This window comes from Stegostoma tigrinum, chromosome 18 (genome assembly GCF_030684315.1).
Source record: "Stegostoma tigrinum isolate sSteTig4 chromosome 18, sSteTig4.hap1, whole genome shotgun sequence".
NCBI classification, from domain to species: Eukaryota; Metazoa; Chordata; class Chondrichthyes; order Orectolobiformes; family Stegostomatidae; genus Stegostoma; species Stegostoma tigrinum.
Genome location: NC_081371.1, coordinates 27,809,741 through 27,828,936, shown reverse-complemented (window position 1 = coordinate 27,828,936; position 19,196 = coordinate 27,809,741). Strand labels below are relative to the sequence as shown.

Genomic DNA, 19,196 nt, shown 5'->3' with positions numbered 1-19,196 from the left:
GCTCGGACTTTTGTCTCTGGAGAGAAGGAGGAAGAGAGGTGACCTGATCGAGGTGTACAAGGTAATGAGAGGCATGGATAGAGTCGATAGCCAGAGACTTTCCCCAGGGCAGGATTGACTGCCACGAGGGGTCATAGTTTTAAGGTGTTAGGAGGAAGGTATAGAGGAGACATCAGAGGGAGGTTCTTCACCCAGAGAGTTGTGAGCGCATGGAATAGTTTACTAGTGGTAGTCGTGGAAGCAGAGTCATTAGTGACATTTGAGCGACCGCTGGACATGCACATGGACAGCAGTGAATTGAAGGGAATGTAGGTTAGGTTATTTTATTTTTGGATTAGGATTATTCCACGGCACAACATGGTGGGCCGAAGGGCCTGTACTGTGCTGTACTTTTCTATGTTCTATGTTCTATGTTCTATTAGCAGAAGCTTATTCGATCTTAAAACAAATAAAAAAAATTACAGTAATTACCAGATAAAGATAATTGAAACAAAAATGAATAAGTTTTTATTTATTCATACAAAAAGCAGGAACATACCATGGTTTTAAATTACAATTCCATAGTCCTTCTTAAGTTAAACACGTCAAATACAAAAGTTCATTAAAATCCTGCAAAAACACATTGTTCAACATCTTCATCATCGAATAAAGTAATAGGCATTTTGTCCATGTTTCCAAGCATGATAAGTTGTCGCCTTCCTTCTGCCCATGTCTGATTACAGACTGGTGAAACTGTAATATCTCCTAGTTCAGCTTTTGTGCAGTGTTAGTTCTCTGCCAAAGTACTAAGTCACGCCTTCGCATGAACCTTGTGCACCATTCAGCACTTGCCTTAAAATCCAATATGCCATCCTTCTTTGATTTGTTTCATGCATGGATTCGGACGGCTTCATGACTAACATTTTTATTATTTTGACAATTTTCAAGTACCCACTCAGCAACTTTTTTCTCCAATTGCAAGGTTTACCTCTGCTGCCACATTCCTGTTTTGCCATTGTTTGAAGTTTGCTTCATACATTTCTCTAGTCTGTCACGTTTCTCGGAAACACAAAATTCTGTTGCTGCTACAGTTATTTGTCTACTCTGCAACTTGAAATAACTTTCAATTTAAGTGCTGCTGTATATTTTTTGTTTTTTTTCCTCTGGAGGGCACTTTTACACAAAATGATGAAGAAATTTCAAAACTTCAACTAGGTATATAACTGTACTCTATGAATACTGCATTCTGACCTGATGCATCTTAAATTTACATACCAAATTCATCCATTTTCCTCCATTTTCTCCAATCTGCTGTTGTTTTAGTGTTTCAAACTAACATTTGAAGTTTTTATTTCCTATTATAAAGAGTTATTGGACATTTAACTCTCATACAGTCTCACCGATCATTCTTCGTCAACATTTATGTACAGGATAATACCTTGACTCAACAAATCTGGATCTGTTATCTGTGAAGAACTGGAATTGACCTTCACACGAGATATATGGAAAATTCAAGATTTTTTGCCAACAATAGTGAGTCAACTTTTACTCCAGTATATATAGTTCTTCATTCGATTCTTCCGCAAGAAAACATAACACTTCAATTGCAATAAGATTTAGATCAAAGTACAAGCCTTTACAGTGAAAAAACCATTGTTCCAGTTCTTAATTAGTTTGTACATTCACTTATTTCTAAATTTCACTTGTCCATTTATTTGTGCTTTGGCTGATAGAAGGTCCTTGGCTCATTGTCTGCTGATATTTCACCTTAAGCCATTTCCTTCAGTGGTCATTTGCTATTGGTTTTTATTCTCAGATGCAAGTTCCAAGCATAGCTCAACTAGCACAGAGATCAACCCATGCTGTTCACATTATTCTGAATGACACATTAGTCACGGAGACCATGGAGCTAACTCATCTCCTATTTCTACATCTAGTACTAAGCATTTGATATGACCATTGATTACAGGCAGCAACATAAAAATCTTGACAAGGGCATAACAAATCTTGCTATTCTTTTTTCCATGTACATTAAACAAGTTCCTAATATTTGAAACAAAAAACAAAAACCTTTCTTCATGGCAAAGTAGCTCATGCACTAATTTCCTTTACACCATTGAAGTGGGATGCTGTTCAGTGTATACTCAGTCTCCCCAACCACAATTAAATATCCCAGATTGTTATCTCAACACGTTTTGGGAAAATTTAATCGCAGATTATCATTCTATAAATTAAGAATTTAAATTATAGGATCTGGTACATTTTTCATATTTACAATTTTTTTTACAGAGCAGGATTCAACAGGAATGAACTTGCACTTTGGATGGGACATAAAATGGAGGCAAGCAGATCAGCAACTTCACCTGATTCAACCATCCTTTTAATTAATACATCTTAGGTGTATTGCAGTTAAGAATAGTCTTCCATTTTTTGACTTATTTTTCTCCACAATGTCATGCCACATGAAACTTGCTTTGCATCTTAATCCTTCCTTCCTCTTGCAAACATTTAAATATTACATTTCAAGTTTGACATCACATGATCATTACTTCTTTTTCACTTCTTTTCCTGTATTCTGAAACCTTGGTAGTGTCCAGGAACCACTGTTTTTACATTAGAAAAATAATCGAAGTTCAGAATGAGGGTCAGTAGTTCGCTATTGTAAGCTTTCTGGTTCATTTGTTGCCACCAGCACTTTCTTGATAGGGAGTCACAGTTTGCTTGGTCTAGCAGAGTAGTGGAAAACCATTTGGTGGTCTAATCAGAAGAGGCACTTGTCTTAAACAAGATGAAATTTATTGCAATGATAGCAACTCTGATGAAGGGTCTAGGCCTAAAGCGTCAGCTTTTGTGCTCCTGAGATGCTGTTTGGCCTGCTGTGTTCATCCAGCTTCACACTTTGTTATCATGTTGCATGCTATTGAATTGAAGCAAATAACCCAGGACTTTCTAATAAAAAGAGCTGTGCCTAGTTGTTCAATTTTATTTTTAATGAAAAGATGGGACTTGTCAATAAATGATATATTAGGAGTTATCATTTATTTGGCTTTAATTTATTTAGATTCCACCAAATTCCTAACAGAAGATCATTGTTTCTCTTTGCAGTTGTGTTTTACATTGGCTGCAGGCAGCCTTCCTGCTGGTTGTGTGCCATGCCTACCCCAAGGCTGACAGCAGGGGAGCAAGTAATCCAGTCGATGAACTATTTAATTTAATTTTTTAATTATTCAGAAATGTAATTTGCATATTATTCCCCACATCCAATAAAGGAAAGCTAGAAGAGAAAATAAATAATATTTATGTATCCCTTCCATAAAAGGGACAAATCTTTTCATTATACTGGGCTTTTCCAGAAAGTCCAGGTCTATTCATAATGAAACTGGTATTTCTTGGAATCAACTTTACTTCATGCGGCTATATACATTCCATTTATGAGATAATTAATTCTGGTATACTGCCTTCTACTATAGGACTCTGATATTCGTTTACTTAGCAAAAACATTACTATAATTAGAAACAACAAACCAAATAATAAAGCAGCAATCAGTCCACTCTGAATTTTCACTTTTGAATTGTCCATTTGTCCTGCCGATTTGTCCTGTCTTTCCAAATGTTGCTTTTGGTCCAGTATGCTGTCATTTCTATTATGTGATGCTACGGTTATGATCCCAAAGAATGGCGTTTTCACAACTGGAGCCTTTGATAAGGGGGATTGTACAGACTTCTTTGGGATCTGTTTTGCTACTGAGACATTACGGGTAGTTAAACGGCTCTTTGGAAGGATGGTCATGGTCAAGAGTGTGCTTCTTGTCGTCTGAAGGGTGGTGACTGGGAGAGTGGTTGGGAGGGTAGTTCTTATTTGAGGGGTGGTAACTGGGAGGGTAGTTGTCCGAAGGGTGATGGCTGAGAGGGTGGTTGTCCGAATGGTAGTGACTGGGAGAGTGGTTGGGAGGGTAGTTCTTGTCTGAGTGATGGTGATTAGGTGAGTGGTTGGGAGGGTAGTTGTCTGAGTGGTGGTGACTGGGAGGGTAGTTGTCTGAGTGGTAGAGTTTGGGCGTATTTGTGGGACAGTGGTGGTTAACATTGGCTGGATTTTATTCAAGAGTGGAGTCAGGCGATTTGTTCTTGTTAACCGTGTAGAAGTCAATGGCAGATTGGCTAGGAAAGCAGAGGCTGTTATTGACTGGGTAGTTGGAAGAATGGTAGATGTCTTTGATTTGTCAATCGTCCATGAGTGAGTGTTTCGGAGCAACGTTGCTACCATTGACACTCTGGGAGATCTTGTTATGGTTAACTTTTTGGTAGCCACTGAGAAAGTGGAAACTGTTGGATGGGTTGAGAAAGTTACTGGCTGCACTGTAGCCTTTTGAACAGTAGAGACTATAGTTAACCGATGAGTGTTTATTGGGGTAGAAGCAAGATTAGATATCGGGTTGTTGAGCAAATCAGCAGAAATTCCATGATCTGATAATTGTTCCTCTCTGTCAGAAAGTATTTCTTTCATAGGCTCATCCAACTCCTTCATACTCGCAAGATCTAGGAGCAAAAAGAAGACAGTAGAAAAATTCCGCATTTTTGCCACAAAATGTTGAAAAGTGGTAACTTTGTGAATTGCAGAGTTTCAGGTAGCAATCCACCCACATTGCATGTCACTGAGATAAGATTGAGATGATGATATGATGGGTTCACACAGTTCTCTGGGAGCTGAGTTCAAATTCATGCAAAACTGATTGGATTAAAAGGTCTTCATTTTTCTGCAGGCTGTATGACTCCCATTTGAAATAACAGTTACAGAGAACTCTTCCAGCTATGATAAAGCTTATGCAATTTGGGTATTCAAGTACTGAATTGTGCAATTTCTCATCTCCCGTCCCAACTTTTGGAATAAATCCTCATCTCGATCAAGATGGACTGATTATTTTAATGTCAGAATTACCTGAGAGATTGACAACAGTGGACTTAGTACGGAGTTTAGGTTTGGAATAGATCTAAGGCCCCATTACTTATCTATCGGTACTGGAAAACGCACGCTGTGTGCTCAAGATACATTGCAAGAACTCAAGCAATATGCCTGATAGAGGAATGGCGCATGACCCAATGACAGAGGACATGGTTTAGGATGTGTATTAAATTTTTGTCGTGAAAATGTACAGGGTTTACTTTGTATTCTATGCCACATTAGGTCTTAAATTGATGGATTTCGAGTGGCATTACAGTCAACTTAAGTTATTGCTTTTGACATGATCCAAACCCAGCAGCATTAAGAGATTAGGCCCACCTGTGCAAGGAACTGGAGGCTGGCCAGTGCTCATAGATATTTTTGAGAGGAAGAAACCTGAGGCATGGTGGAACTTAGGGCGTGGAACAAGTGATAATGTAATGGAGTGTGTGGCTTCCTATTGTTTACTGGAGAAAATTGCAGATTGTGTAAGACATCAGACAACAAATCAAGAAAGAAATGCAGAGATCGTAGTGCAGTAAAGCAGAGTGCCATCAGCTCACAGATGGAACATTATTTTTTAAGTCACTCATGCGATACAGACATCACTGGCAGGCCAGCACTTATTATCTGTCCCAGATGCCCTTCAGAAGGTGGTGATTTGCCGTCTTGAACCTCTGCAGACTGTGTGCTGTCAGTGGACCCACAATGCCCTCAGGGAGTGAATTCTTGGATTATTAACCCAGTGACAGTGAAGGAACAACAATATACTTCCAAGTCAGGATGCTGACTGGCTCGGAGGGGAATTGACCACCTTCTAAAGAGGGGATATCTCTGGCACAGTGAAGATAAGATTCACATGAGGGAAAAGTTCAAATCTAGAGTTCCCTGAATGATAAATACACAGAGTAAAGTGAAGTAGAAAAAGGATGCATGTAGAAGATGCTTTTACCTCACCTCTGGAATTCAGCTCTTCTGTCCATGTTTGAACCAAGGCTGCAATGAGGTCAGGAGCTCAATTTCTGGCAGAATACAAACTGGATTTCACTGACCAGGTTATTGTTAAGCAAGTGCTGCTAGATAGTACTATTGGTGACATCTTTCATCACTTTACTGATGATCAAGAGTAGACTGATGGGGTAGTAATTGGCCGGGTTGCATTTGCCCTGCTTTTTGTGTACAGGACATGCCTGGGCTACCTTCCACATTGTTGGGTAGATGCCAGTGTTGAAACTGTACTGGAACAGCTTGGTTAGGGCAGTGACAAGTTCTAGAGCCCAAGTCTTCAGTACTGTTGAAGGAATGTTGGCAGGGCCCATAGTTTTTGCAGTATCTAGTGCTTCCAACTGTTTCTTGATATCATGTGGAGTAAATCGAACTGGCTGAAGACTGATCTGTATGATGCTTGGGACGACTGGAGGAGATGGAGCTGAATCATCCACTCAGCACTTCTGGCTGAAGATTGATGCAAATACTTAAGGCTTGTCTTTTGTATTGTTGGTCTCTTCCATCATTGAGTATGGGAATTCATGACTGGATGTGGCAGAACTGTGGAGATTAGATCTGATCTGTTGGCTGTGGGATCACTGAATGGTCTATCATTTGCTACTTATGCTGTCTGGCATGCAAGTAGTCCTGTTTGAGTGCTTCACTGGTTTGACACCTCATTTTGAGATATGCCTGGTGCTAATTCTGGCATAACCTCCAGCACTCTCCATTGAACTAGGATTAGTCCACTGAATTGATGGTAATGGTTGAGTTAACAATATGCCAGGCCGTGAGGTTACAGATTGTGCTGGAGTACAGTTCTGTTGCTGTTGATAGCCCACAGTGCCTCACAGATGCCCGCTCCTGAGTTACTAGATCTGTTCAAAGAATCCTGCATGTTTGAATAAGCATTTTCTCAACTTGGCTTGCATGCTTCGACTAGTGATTTTATCCCTCTGCATCTACTCTGGCTTTACAATTGTATCTTTTGTTTTATGATACCTCTCCTTGTTATTTCTACTGAAATGATTCATTTCACATTTCTTTTGCCTCTTGTCCATCCATTATGCCAGCCTGTCTATGTCCTGTTGAAAGGTGAACATTATATCACAGGTGACAATACTTCCAAGTTTGTGTCATCCACAAATTTTGACACTGTTCCTGGCACACCCAAGTCTAGGTCATTAGAATTTATCAAAGAAAGCAGGAACCCCAAAATGAATTGCATCATAAGCCTTCCTTCAGTCTGAAAAACAATGTTCACCCATTAATCTCTCTTTCCTGTCACTCAGTCAATTTCATATCCCTGTTGCCCTGGTCCTTTTTATCCCATTAGGTCTAAGTGGCTGACAAGTTTGCTATGTGGTACATTATCAAATGTGCTTTAGAAATCAATGTACCCCACGTTGTCTGCATTTCCTACAATAACATTTATCTTTTCAAAAGCTCAAACAAATTAGTTAAACACATTTTTCCCAGAACAGATTCATGTTGGCATTCTTTAATTTATCTGCATTTGCCCAAGTGACGGTTAATTTGTCCCCTGTTATCATTTAAATAGGCTTCCCTGTCACCAAGGTTAGACTGACAAGTCTGTACTTACTGACCTTACCCATGCACCCTTTTATGAACTCTCCAATTGTCTGGCACCAAGCTGGACCTAAAGAAATTTGAGAAATTGCCAGGGCCTCTGCAATGTTCACTTTCATGTCCCTCTGTATCCTGGCTGCGTCTCATCTGATCCTGGAGGCTCAGCAGTTATAAATATCCATTGCTTTTCACCTTCAACTTTTAGCCCATTTACAGCTTTAATTACCTCCTCTCTATACTGACCTGATCAATATCTTCTTTCTCAGTGAAGACAAGGGAGATATGTGGAAAATTCAAGACATTTTGGCCAAAAATAGGGGGTCATCTTTTACAGTGAGATTAACTTTTACTTGAGTGTATACAGTAATCATAGAGTACCTCAGCTATGTCCCCTAAAATTCCTTTCAGGTCTCTAATCAGCCCGCCCCTCCTTTCATCACCCTTTCACTATTAACATGCCAAGTAGAATTCAGGATGCCTTTGTACGTTAGATGTCCATCTCTTTTCATAGTCTGTCTTGTCTTTTGTATTTCTTCCCCACTTCTACTCTGAACTTCCTAAATGGAGCCTAGTTTTCAATTGTGCTCCCCACGTGGAATCTTCTACATGCATCCTTTTTCTACTTCACTTTACTCTGTGTATATACAATTCAGGGAACTCTAGATTTGTATATCCAAACTTTTCCCTCTTGTGAATCTTATCTTCACTGTGCCAGAGATATCCCCTCTTTAAAAGGTAGTCAATTGTTCCCTTCCTAATCTGTGATTCCAATTTATCTGGGCCAGGTCTCCTCTCATCCCTTCCTCAATTAATTATTTTTACTCTGGCTTGCATTCGGGTGTAAGACATTCAGATACAAGCCAATTTGTCTTAAAAATTAAATTTAACACAGTAAATCAGATGGTAGCCTCTCAAAACTAAATTATAAAGTTACCTCTTTGTATAAAGTGGCTTACGAACCCTTCTGAAGACATCAATGGGCAAGCATCTTTGTCTGGGCAGTAGAAAAGGTAGCAATTTTGAAAGGATGAATTATTTCTTGGATCAAATGTCATAAAATTGCATAGGTTGTTTTTTCCTTCCATTTAAAAACAGAAAACAATAGAATGTTTAGTACACCAAACATCTGTGTCACTTAAACGAATCCACAGCACTCTGATCTATTAAGGTAAGCAGAGCAAAGGAAGCCTGTGGTAGAATATCAGACCAAAACAGTAAATAATCTACATTTTCTGAGTCTCTAACAGAGATCACACCAAACCATTATCTGTCATTTTAAGATTTGGAGATGAAAGTTGGCCGGGAACCATTGGAATTATTACACTAGATTTTGACTTTTTAATAAGTGAATTCACGAATGTGGGCATTGTTAGTTTGGCCAACATATATTGCCTTTCCCTAATTTCCTTTCAGAACATGTTGGGGAGCTGCCTTCTTGAACTGCTGAAGTCCAATTGCTGCAAAAGGCCACAAAATAATTAGGGAGGGAGTTCCAGGATTTTGACCCAATGGCTGTTGGACAAGCAACCAGTAGAATATATCAAAGTTTCTAGGTAGATTTGAGTTCTAGTCAACATTTGAATCTAACCAATGAATTGTGCGAGTCTCAATGCAGTTTGCCACGATTGGGCATGGGACGGCGACCAGCTGGAACATTGGTATTAGTTGCAGGTAGGTCGCAGGGTGGGATGAATTTGGGGATGACATGTCTGAGCTGATAGCTACCCACCATTTGTGGAGTTGGGGTGAGTGTAGCTCCCACTCCCAGCCCTCCAGAATGAAATCCTTTTGGGACCTTCTTTGTATTAATTGCCTACTGATTTTGAGTAGACAGGACAAATGGTTCACCCAGTACACTTCACAAAATCCCAAGTAGAGGTCAATGGGTGTATCCTGTGGTGCTGCTCCTTGTCAGGATGGTACACAGGTTACTGCGGGAGGTTGGGGGGTGGGGTCAGTTGGCCAGATGGTCAGTTTGCAATACAGAGCAATGGCAACAGTGTGGATTCAATTCCCGCACCAAATGAAGGATTCTCCTTTCAACCTCTCCCCTTGCCTGAGACAAGATGGCGCTCAGGTTAAAACATTATCTCTCAGAGAGCAATCCTATGGTCTGGTAGGGCCTTGGCAATTTTACTTTTACTTTACACAAGGTTATATGTCCAGAGTGCCTTTTGAATGTACATTATTTTTTAATTCACTTTTTGAATTACTGCATAAGTTACTCCATTAACAAATCAAAATTGATGGAATTGGTGGGAATTTTTCCTTTTTATAGAAACGCATTTTCATGAAGCATTTCCTCTATGAAATTATTGTTAAAAATGTGAAAACAGAAACTGTAAGGGCAACTTACTGAATCAATGCCAAATGGTATCTTTCTTAAAGATAGTTTATTATTTAGAGAACTTGAATAGTGGGGTGTAGTTTCCACTCTGGTGCAAATTGTAACTGAACAAAACATTCTTCCTCATCTCCTCCCTCCCCCAACACTGAGCTCTAAAAGCTTTGCCACAAACTAGCTCAAATTGGACAGCGTTTTGAAACTTTTGTTTTAAAAACTAATTTACTTTAAGATATTCCTTGATTTATTTCAGAATGATAACTGGACCCAATTTATTTAATACAGCTGAGAAGGGGCAAAACATAAGATGTAAACCTTTTAATCACAGTGACAATTCACCACTTGATTTTAAGTGACATGAAATGACTTAAATAGTTTTCATTATCTGTTGGTATAGGCACCAGTTTCTTAGTAACTTTTAGAGCTTTTTCAGAGATCCACCAATGAGTATTATTCGTAGAAACTTCCAATGGTACGGGTGGCACAGTCTGGTAGTACTACAATGGTTTCGCAAGTAATGCAATAAATTGTGAAAACTCTAGTTGCATAGAATGTGATTCGATTCCACAATTCTTTGCAGCAGTTTACACCAGTTTTGACAAATTGCTTTAAAAAATCCAGTGCAACCAAACAAAAATTCCAGAACAGTAATTTACATTTTCTGATCTTCACTACTTTTCACAAGGGACACAGATACAAGGATTCAAAAGTTTGACAATTCTGAGTAATTTGGTGGCATCCACATGCAGAAATCTGATTGCTCTGCCTTCCATATCCCTTTGGACAAATGGTATATTCTTCTCCTTTAGCTATAGGAGAAGCAGGTCTTTCCCATTTAATCTCCTTAAAATTTTGTACACCTCAATTAAGTTTATCCAATATTCCATCATTGGTGCAATTTTCAGGCTCTGGCAATATCTTGTAAATCTCCTCTGTACTCTCTTCAGACTGCTTACGTCTTTCCTTTCATTGTAGCTGTGACCTAAACACCATTGTATGCAGTTCCAGCATTTCATTCCCGCTTTCCTACTCTACACCTTGTCCAGTAAAGGCAAGAAATCATCAGGAGGTCTTACCCAACTGTCCTGACACCTTCAAGAACCAGTGGGCATGCACTTCAAGTGTTGACTTCCTCCATCCATTTCAATATCCTCCCATTAATGGTGTTTACCCTTGTTTTGATTGCCTTCCCCAGTTCTCTGGAGCTGAATTTTATTTGTCACACTTCTGCCTGCTCAAACAAACCATTGATATTATTCTGGAGTCAAAAAATATTTTCTTGACTATTAACTAAACAGCCAATGTTTGTGTGATCTGCAAATTACCCACAATGCCTGCAATATTTAAGACCAAATCAAACAACAAATAGCAAGGAACCAACACCAAGTCTTGTGAAATAGCACTGGAAAAAGCATCCTATTCACAAAAACTCTCATCGTTTTTGTTGCTGAGCCGATTGTAATCAAGCTTGCCACATTCCTCTGTGCTTTTATTTTTAGCGTTCTTGATTTCCTGCAACCTACAGGACATGCATTCCACACAACTGAGCTGCTCTGCCATGCCTCAACATTGATTTACTTGGCCTTAACTGAATACACCTTACAACTATTGATAAACTTACTCATACTGATAAAATCGACGATCAACCTTTGACCAAAAGTCTCTGATTTTATTTCCTGGTGAAAGTGAAGCTGTCACAGCCATCTCCTCACTCCTGTGCAGATGGTAACTTCCGGGCACTCGATCAGTCATTGGTCAAACCTTACCCTGATTGGCTGCCTATCATACCCCATCACCTTACAGCTTTCCTGCGTAGTCACAGTTCTCTCAAAAACTGAAAGGGATTTTATAATAATTTCACAGTCACCATTACTAAGATGAACATTTTTCAAAATTTAATCATTGAATTCAAATACCAGCTGCTGTGGTTAGGATTTGAACCCCTGTCTCCACAGCATTAGTCGGAGAGTCTGGATTGTTAATCCAGTGACATCACCACATATCGCCCATTTTGCTTCTGTTGTGCAAGATAAATAGGCAGAATTAACCTGAAACTCCCTGTCTATCTCCACACATGCTCCCTGACCTGCTAAGTATTAACAGCATTTTCTCTTTTGAAAGAAGTCACAGTTTTCAATTTAATAAAATGTGAGGCTGGATGAACACAGCAGGCCAAGCAGCATCTCAGGAGGACAAAAGCTGACGTTTCGGGCCTAGGCCCTTCATCAGAGAGGGGGATGGGGTGAGGGTTCTGGAATAAATAGGGAGAGGGGGGAGTGGACCGAAGATGGAGAGAAAAGAAGATAGGTGGAGAGGAGAGTATAGGTGGGGAGGTAGGGAGGGGATAGGTCAGTCCAGGGAAGACAGACAGGTCAAGGGGGTGGGATGAGGTTAGTAGGTAGATGGGGGTGCGGCTTGGGGTGGGAGGAAGGGATGGGTGAGAGGAAGAACCAGTTAGGGAGGCAGAGACAGGCTGGATTTGTTTTGGGATACAGTGGGTGGAGGGGAAGAGCTGGGCTGGTTGTGTGGTGCACTGGGGGGAGGGGACGAACTGGGCTGGTTTTGGGGTGCGGTGGGGTTAGGGGAGATTTTGAAGCTGGTGAAGTCCACATTGATACCATTGGGCTGCAGGGTTCCCAAGCAGAATATGAGTTGCTGTTCCTGCAACCTTCGGGTGGCATCATTGTGGCACTGCAGGAGGCCCGTGATGGACGTGTCATCTAAAGAATGGGAGGGGGAGTGGAGGGGTTGTGAGGGATGTGTTGCCGGAAATGCGGGAGACGCGGTCAAGGGCGTTCTCGACCACTGTGGGGGGAAAGTTGCGGTCCTTGAAGAACTTGGACATTTGGGATGTGCGGGAGTGGAATGCCTCATCCTGGGAGCAGATGCGGCGGAGGTGGAGGAGCTGGGAATAGGGGATGGAATTTTTGCTGGAGGGTAAGTGGGAGGTGTATTCTAGGTAGCTATGGGAATCGGTGGGCTTGAAATGGACATCAGTTACAAGCTGGTTGCCTGAGATGGAGACTGAGGGGTCCAGGAAGGTGAGGGATGTGCTGGAGATGGCCCAGGTGAACTGAAGGTTGGGGTGGAAGGTGTTGGTGAAGTGGATGAACTGTTCGAGCTCCTCTGGGGAGCAAGAGGCGGCGCCGATACAGTCATCAATGTAACGGAGGAAGAGGTGGGGTTTGGGGAGCACACCTCCGCTCAGTTTGCAATAAACCCCGCCCCCGCCACAACCGCCAAAAGAGGATCCCCCTCGTTCTCACACACCACCCCACCAACCTCCAGATACAACGCATCATCCTCCGACACTTCCGCCATCTACAATCCGACCCCACCACCCAAGACATTTTTCCATTCCCACCCCTGTCTGCTTTCCGGAGAGACCACTCTCTCCGTGACTCCCTTGTTCGCTCCACACTGCCCTCCAACCCCACCACACCCGGCACCTTCCCCTGCAACCGCAGGAAATGCTACACCTGCCCCCACACCTCCTCCCTCACCCCTATCCCAGGCCCCAAGACCACTTTCCATATTAAGCAGAGGTTCACCTGCACATCTGCCAATGTGGTATACTGTATCCATTGTACCCAGTGTGGCTTCCTCTACATCGGGGAAACCAAGCGGAGGCTTGGGGACCGCTTTGCAGAACACCTCCGCTCGGTTCGCAATAAACAACTGCACCTCCCAGTCGCAAACCATTTCCACTCCCCCTCCCAATCTTTAGATGACATGTCCATCATGGGCCTCCTGCAGTGCCACAATGATGCCACCCGAAGGTTGCAGGAACAGCAACTCATATTCCGCTTGGGAACCCTGCAGCCCAATGGTATCAATGTGGACTTCACCAGCTTCAAAATCTCCCCTTCCCCCACTGCATCCCAAAACCAGCCCAGTTCATCCCCTCCCCCCACTGCATCCCAAAACCAGTCCAACCTGTCTCTGCCTCCCTAACCTGTTCTTCCTCTCACCCATCCCTTCCTCCCACCCCAAGCCACACCTCCATCTCCTACCTACTAAACTCATCCCACCTCCTTGACCTGTCCGTCTTCCCTGGACTGACCTATCCCCTCCCTACCTCCCTACCTATACTGTCCTCTCCACCTATCTTCTTTTCTCTCCATCTTCGGTCCGCCTCCCCCTCTCTCCCTATTTATTCCAGAACCCTCACCCCATCCCCCCCCTCTGAAGAAGGGTCCAGGCCCGAAACGTCAGCTTTTGTGCTCCTGAGATGCTGCTTGGCCTACTGTACTCATCCAGCTCCACACTTTGTTATCTTGGATTCTCCAGCATCTGCATTCCCATTATCACTGATACAGTTTTCAATTTGTTGGACCACAGACTGAACTGGACGTTGGACTGCTTTAAATGGAAAAACAAGGAAGTTATGCAACTTGAAAAATAAGTGTTGCACGTTGTTAGGCTGTGCCACGTTGTTTTTTTGAGGAACAAAAGAAGGGAATGTTGAAACCAAATGATACCGAGAATCTTTCAAGAAAATTCTGCCTGGCAACAATGTGCTGACTGGTTCAGCTGCAGGATGTTAAAAAGTGGAACAAAAGGAAACTTGCCAGAAAAGTCCAGCTGGTCTGGCAGCATTTGTAAAGGGAAAAACAGAGTTAATGTTTCGGGTCTGGTGATCCTTCCTCAGTATGTGCTAAAACGCAGAGTGAAAACATTCAGCCCGCAAGCAGTATCCTCTCTCCCATGAGGAGCTCGAACAGTTCATCCACTTCACCAATACCTTCCATCCCAACCTTAAATTCATCTGGACCATCTCTAATAACTCTCTCTCCTCCTGGACCTCTCTGACTCCATCTCTGGCAGCCACCTAGAAACCGATTTCCATTTCAAGCCCACAGACTCCCACAGCTACCTAGAATACACCTCCTCCTACCCACCGTCCAGTAAAAATGCCATCCCCATTCCCAAATCCTTTGCCTCCGCCGCATCTACTCCCAGGATGAGGCATTCCACTCCCATAAATCTCTGATGTCCTTGTTTTTCCAAGGACCACAACTTCCCCCACTCAGTGGTTGAGAACACCCTCAACTGTGTCTCCCACATTTCCCACAACTCATCCCTCACATCCCCTCCCCGCAATAACAACCAAGACAGAATCCCCCTCATCCTCACGTACCACGCCACCAACCTCCGGATCCAACGCATCATCCTCTGACACTTCCACCATCTGCAATCTGACCCCACCACCAAAGACATTTTTCCTTCCCCTCCCTTATGTACCTTCCAGAGGGAAAACTCTCTCTGTGGCTCCCTTGTCCACTCCACACTCTCCTCCAACCCCAACACTTTTCCCTGCAACTGCAGGAAGTGCTACACCTGCCCCCACACCTCCTCCCTCACCCCCATCCCAGGCCCCAAGAAGACTTTTCACATCAAGCAGATGTTCACCTGCACATCGGCTAATATGGTATACTGCATCCGCTGTACCCCTTGTGGCCTCCTCTACATTGGGAAACCAAGTGGAGGCTTGGCGACTGCTTTGCAAAACACCTACTCTCGGTTTGCACTAAACAACTGCGCCTCCCAGTCGTGAACCACTTCAACTCCCCCTCCCATTCCTCAGACGACATGTCCATCCTGGGCCTCCTGCAGTGACACAATGATGCCACCTGAAGGTTGCAGGAACAGCAACTCATATTCCACTTGGCAACCCTGCAGCCCAATGGTATCAATGCGGACTTCACAAGCTTCAAAATCTCCCCTCCCCCAACCGCATCCCAAAACTAGCCCAGTTTGTCTCCACCTCCCTAACCTGACCTTCCTCACACCTATCCCCTCCTCCCACCTCAAACCCCACACCATCTCCTACCTACTAACCTTATCCCAACCCCTTGACCTGTTCATCCTACCTGGACTGGCCTATCTCCTCCATAACTCCTCACCTTTACTGACTCCATCCCCACCTCTTTGACCAGTCTCTCTCCCCTCCACCTATCTTCTCCTCTATCCATCTTCTATCTGCCTCCCTCCTCTTTCTCTATTTATTTCAGAACCCCCTTCTCCTCCCCCATTTCTGAAGGATCTAGGCCCGAAATGTCAGCCTTCCTGCTCCTCTGATGCTGCCTGGCCTGCTTCGTTCATCCAGTTGTACACCTTGTTATTTCTTATTTTTGATCTTTGGTACTCTGTTTACTGGCTCTATACTTTCTTCCACCTATGATACATACATTAAACCAGTTGTCTTTTGTCAATCTTAATTACGATTGGGTGTGTACATTTAGGAGCGGGGGGGGGGAAGAGTTGAAGGGGTATAATTTAAGTTACAAAAATTAGAAATCTTTTCTTTTCACTGTTCTTGTTAAAGTTAAGCATTACAATAAATAGCCTTTGTTTAGCTGTTGCTCGTGAGACCTGGTGTGGTTTGCTTTTGTCCTGCGTAATAGGCAGCAGACAAATTGGTCATTTTGGTGATGTCATTCGAATTTTTATACATTTTGTAACAACTTATGGAGCAGTGGGGCAACACCATTAGCACACTATTCCCAGCTAAATTGTGAAAGATTTTACTAACTTAGGTCTTACATTCTTTACATTCTCCTTGGTAGTGTCTATTGACTTCAAAAGATCAACTTCCCTCTAGATAACACCATTTAGATGGAAAACTCTTTAATCCCAGTTGTTGACAAAATGAAAAAGACTACTACAGACGTACATGGTCTACACTTTGTAACTGACTGCAATGCTGTTGCCCACTTTGCACCAGGTTTGAAAGCCATTTTTTGAAATCTGCAATTTTACAGGCAAAAAAAAAATGCCTTGTACTAAGACATTACCAAAGCAAAACTCATACCACCCCATCAAGTGAGCTAAATATTCCACCCCTATATTTGTTGAAAATACTCTGGAATATGCTCCATATGCATTCAGCTCACCAAAAACTGCTGCCCCCTTTAGGGAGATAGCAAGAACTGCAGATGCTGTAGTCTGAGAAAACAAAATGTTGAGCTGGAGGAACACAGCGGGCCAGGCATCATCAGAGGAGCAGGTAAGCTGACTGCCAGAAGGCCCTTTTCAGGTCCTGTTTTCTCAACTTTCAAACAAATAATCATCCACAGGAGGGCAAAACTAATGGTTCAAAGATAGTCAGAGGCTGTCCTTGGAGCAAGGCAGCATTGACATTAATAATCGAAGGCCTTGTTACCAGTTGTTCATAATAGTGACAACTTGTTCAACAAGGTGCCTCATGCTTTCAGTAACAACTTGATGAGGCAGAGCAGTGGTGGGAGGAGCAAAACTAAAATAATTCCCATATTCTGAATCCCACTATCTCATCCGGCACCTTGTCCCTTGGGCCCAAAGTTTTGTTAGTCAAGATTCAGTCTGGTCAACCACACGAAGACCAATAGCAGAAACTCATAACGCAGGGGAGGCATTATCCTCAAAATAAGACACACGTGAGGATAGTAGCTTTCAATTTTTCTGAGCAATAAATTTAGCTAACGCAGAAGTTGTTTTTGTCAGTGAACAATGTTACTTTACTGCTATTCAAACACAAGAATATTTAAATATTTTGGAAGCTTGTTTGACACGTAGAAACTGATATTTCATACAATATAAAATACCTTAACAAATCATTGCTTACCTATGAAAGGTGGGTCAGTACAGCACTTATTATGGCACTCCTCCAAGCTGCCTGTGTGGAAAGGTTCCAAACTTTTCAGCCCTTTCGTTAGGGCAATTTTTATGTCAATTATGGTATCCATGGTATTTGAGAAAGTGCACTTGGACTGTTGCAATAGACTGCTGCGGTTTGTAAGTATTGCCAAGAGCAACAATAGCAATGATTCACTGTGACGCCAAAGCATACTGACTTACAAATTCTCAGGCACTTAATTGACAATGACTGTGCACACATTAGGTGCAGTAACACAGAATCTTAGATAGTTTGGAGAATGCAGTGCTTCCAAAAGCAGTGGAAACCAATTCCTGTAAATTTGTAAAAAAGAAGGATTAACATGTCATTTTTAAATCATACATGATTCAAATGACCTAAAAATGGTGGTAAAGCTTTACGAATAATCTGAACAACTTGATATCAAACTTTTTCAATATACTTTGCTGACCAAAATACTGAAACATTTTGAAGCACAAGGTTAAACAGCTGCCATTTAAAGGTGACTGCCCAGTACCAGAATTTAGATTGGTTATAAGTGGACATTTGACAGAATTGAGAAGAGAAAAAGCAGTTGGGATTCAGACTTTTCACTCCAGCCAAAATTTCTCACTCTGACTGACTGTAAGTGTAAGGAATAGTGCTCAAAGACCTTGAACAAAAGACCTGTAAATTCAAGCCAAGATCTAAGTCAACTGAGCAATTATTGAATTAAGGATTGCCACAGTCAACAACAATGGGATACCATTGCCAAAAACCAATGTACAACTACAAGAAAGTGACCTCATATCCCCTTTTGGGTTGGACTCAGATTGATAGACTTTGTGCCATCTTCCTTATGTTCCTCATCCATGATATTGCTGAAAAGACTGTTTGTCTTGTTTGATTTGTCCATCCTTGGATTTAAAATCTGAGTTTCTTTTATCTTAGTAGTAGTAACAGTCAGACAGTAACCATTCTAGAGATTATATTGGTCTCACTACACCTTTATGATATCTCATGGAATGCAGGAGCCTTATTTCCAGTGCACCATCCCCAACATGGTTGTAACACAATGGCTCGATATTATCTCAGCCCACATCTAAATTAGAACCTTTTCTTTTACTACTCTCCAACATCTATAACTGTCTGCATCATGCTTTGGATTTGCTCCGATTTCAATCCCTTCAAAAAGAATGTACACTGCTTCTACCCTTGCCAGTTTGGAGTACTCACTTCCTCCAATCAAGGCTGAATGCCAACAGCCTGATGTCTCAACTTCCCCGGACAATAATCTCAGAACCAAACATCAAGTCAACTCTTGTCACTGACTTCATCTCCCCTGGAGATCTTCCCTCCCAGTTTCTCAATAATGAGAAGCTGCTTCTACACACTTCCCAAGATTCGACAATCATTTGTAAACTAATCATTTTAGCCTCAGAAATCACTTCTTCTAATCTCTATTTCCCATCCCTGTCCCCATGCCCTATCTCTTCCCACTCCCCATCCATGGCTGTATTTCTTCAACTTTGAACAGTTTTCTGCCCTTAGTCATGTTCAATTTATCATGGGCCTTGATCCCTTTTATGCCTCCAGCCCCCACCAGGTTTGTCTGAGTGATTGAAAATCCTTTCAATTTGTCTGCTGCATATCTGGGCTTTGTATCCTTCAACTTCACTTACTTTCTCGAAATGAGAAGTTTTCTTTTGGGAATAAAGGTCCTACTAAATCTGTCATTTTGT

At 42.1% G+C, this 19,196-nt stretch overlaps 1 protein-coding gene across 4 annotated transcripts in view; it reads right to left on the bottom strand.

Moving 5' to 3' along the window:
• Window positions 1-532: 532 nt before the first annotated feature.
• Window positions 533-19,196, bottom strand: part of LOC125461067 (hepatitis A virus cellular receptor 1-like) — a 31,750-nt gene continuing 13,086 nt past the window's right edge. For all 4 annotated transcript variants that reach the window (XM_048549415.2, XM_048549414.2, XM_048549416.2 and 1 more), the window contains 3 exons: window positions 17,446-17,789; window positions 8,430-8,573; window positions 533-4,515 (listed from right to left, as the gene is read on the bottom strand). In XM_048549415.2, the coding sequence (XP_048405372.1) occupies window positions 3,386-4,515; window positions 8,430-8,573; window positions 17,446-17,668 (1,497 nt within the window). In that variant the 5' untranslated portion in view covers window positions 17,669-17,789 and the 3' untranslated portion in view covers window positions 533-3,385. The remainder of the gene's footprint in view (window positions 4,516-8,429; window positions 8,574-17,445; window positions 17,790-19,196) is intronic.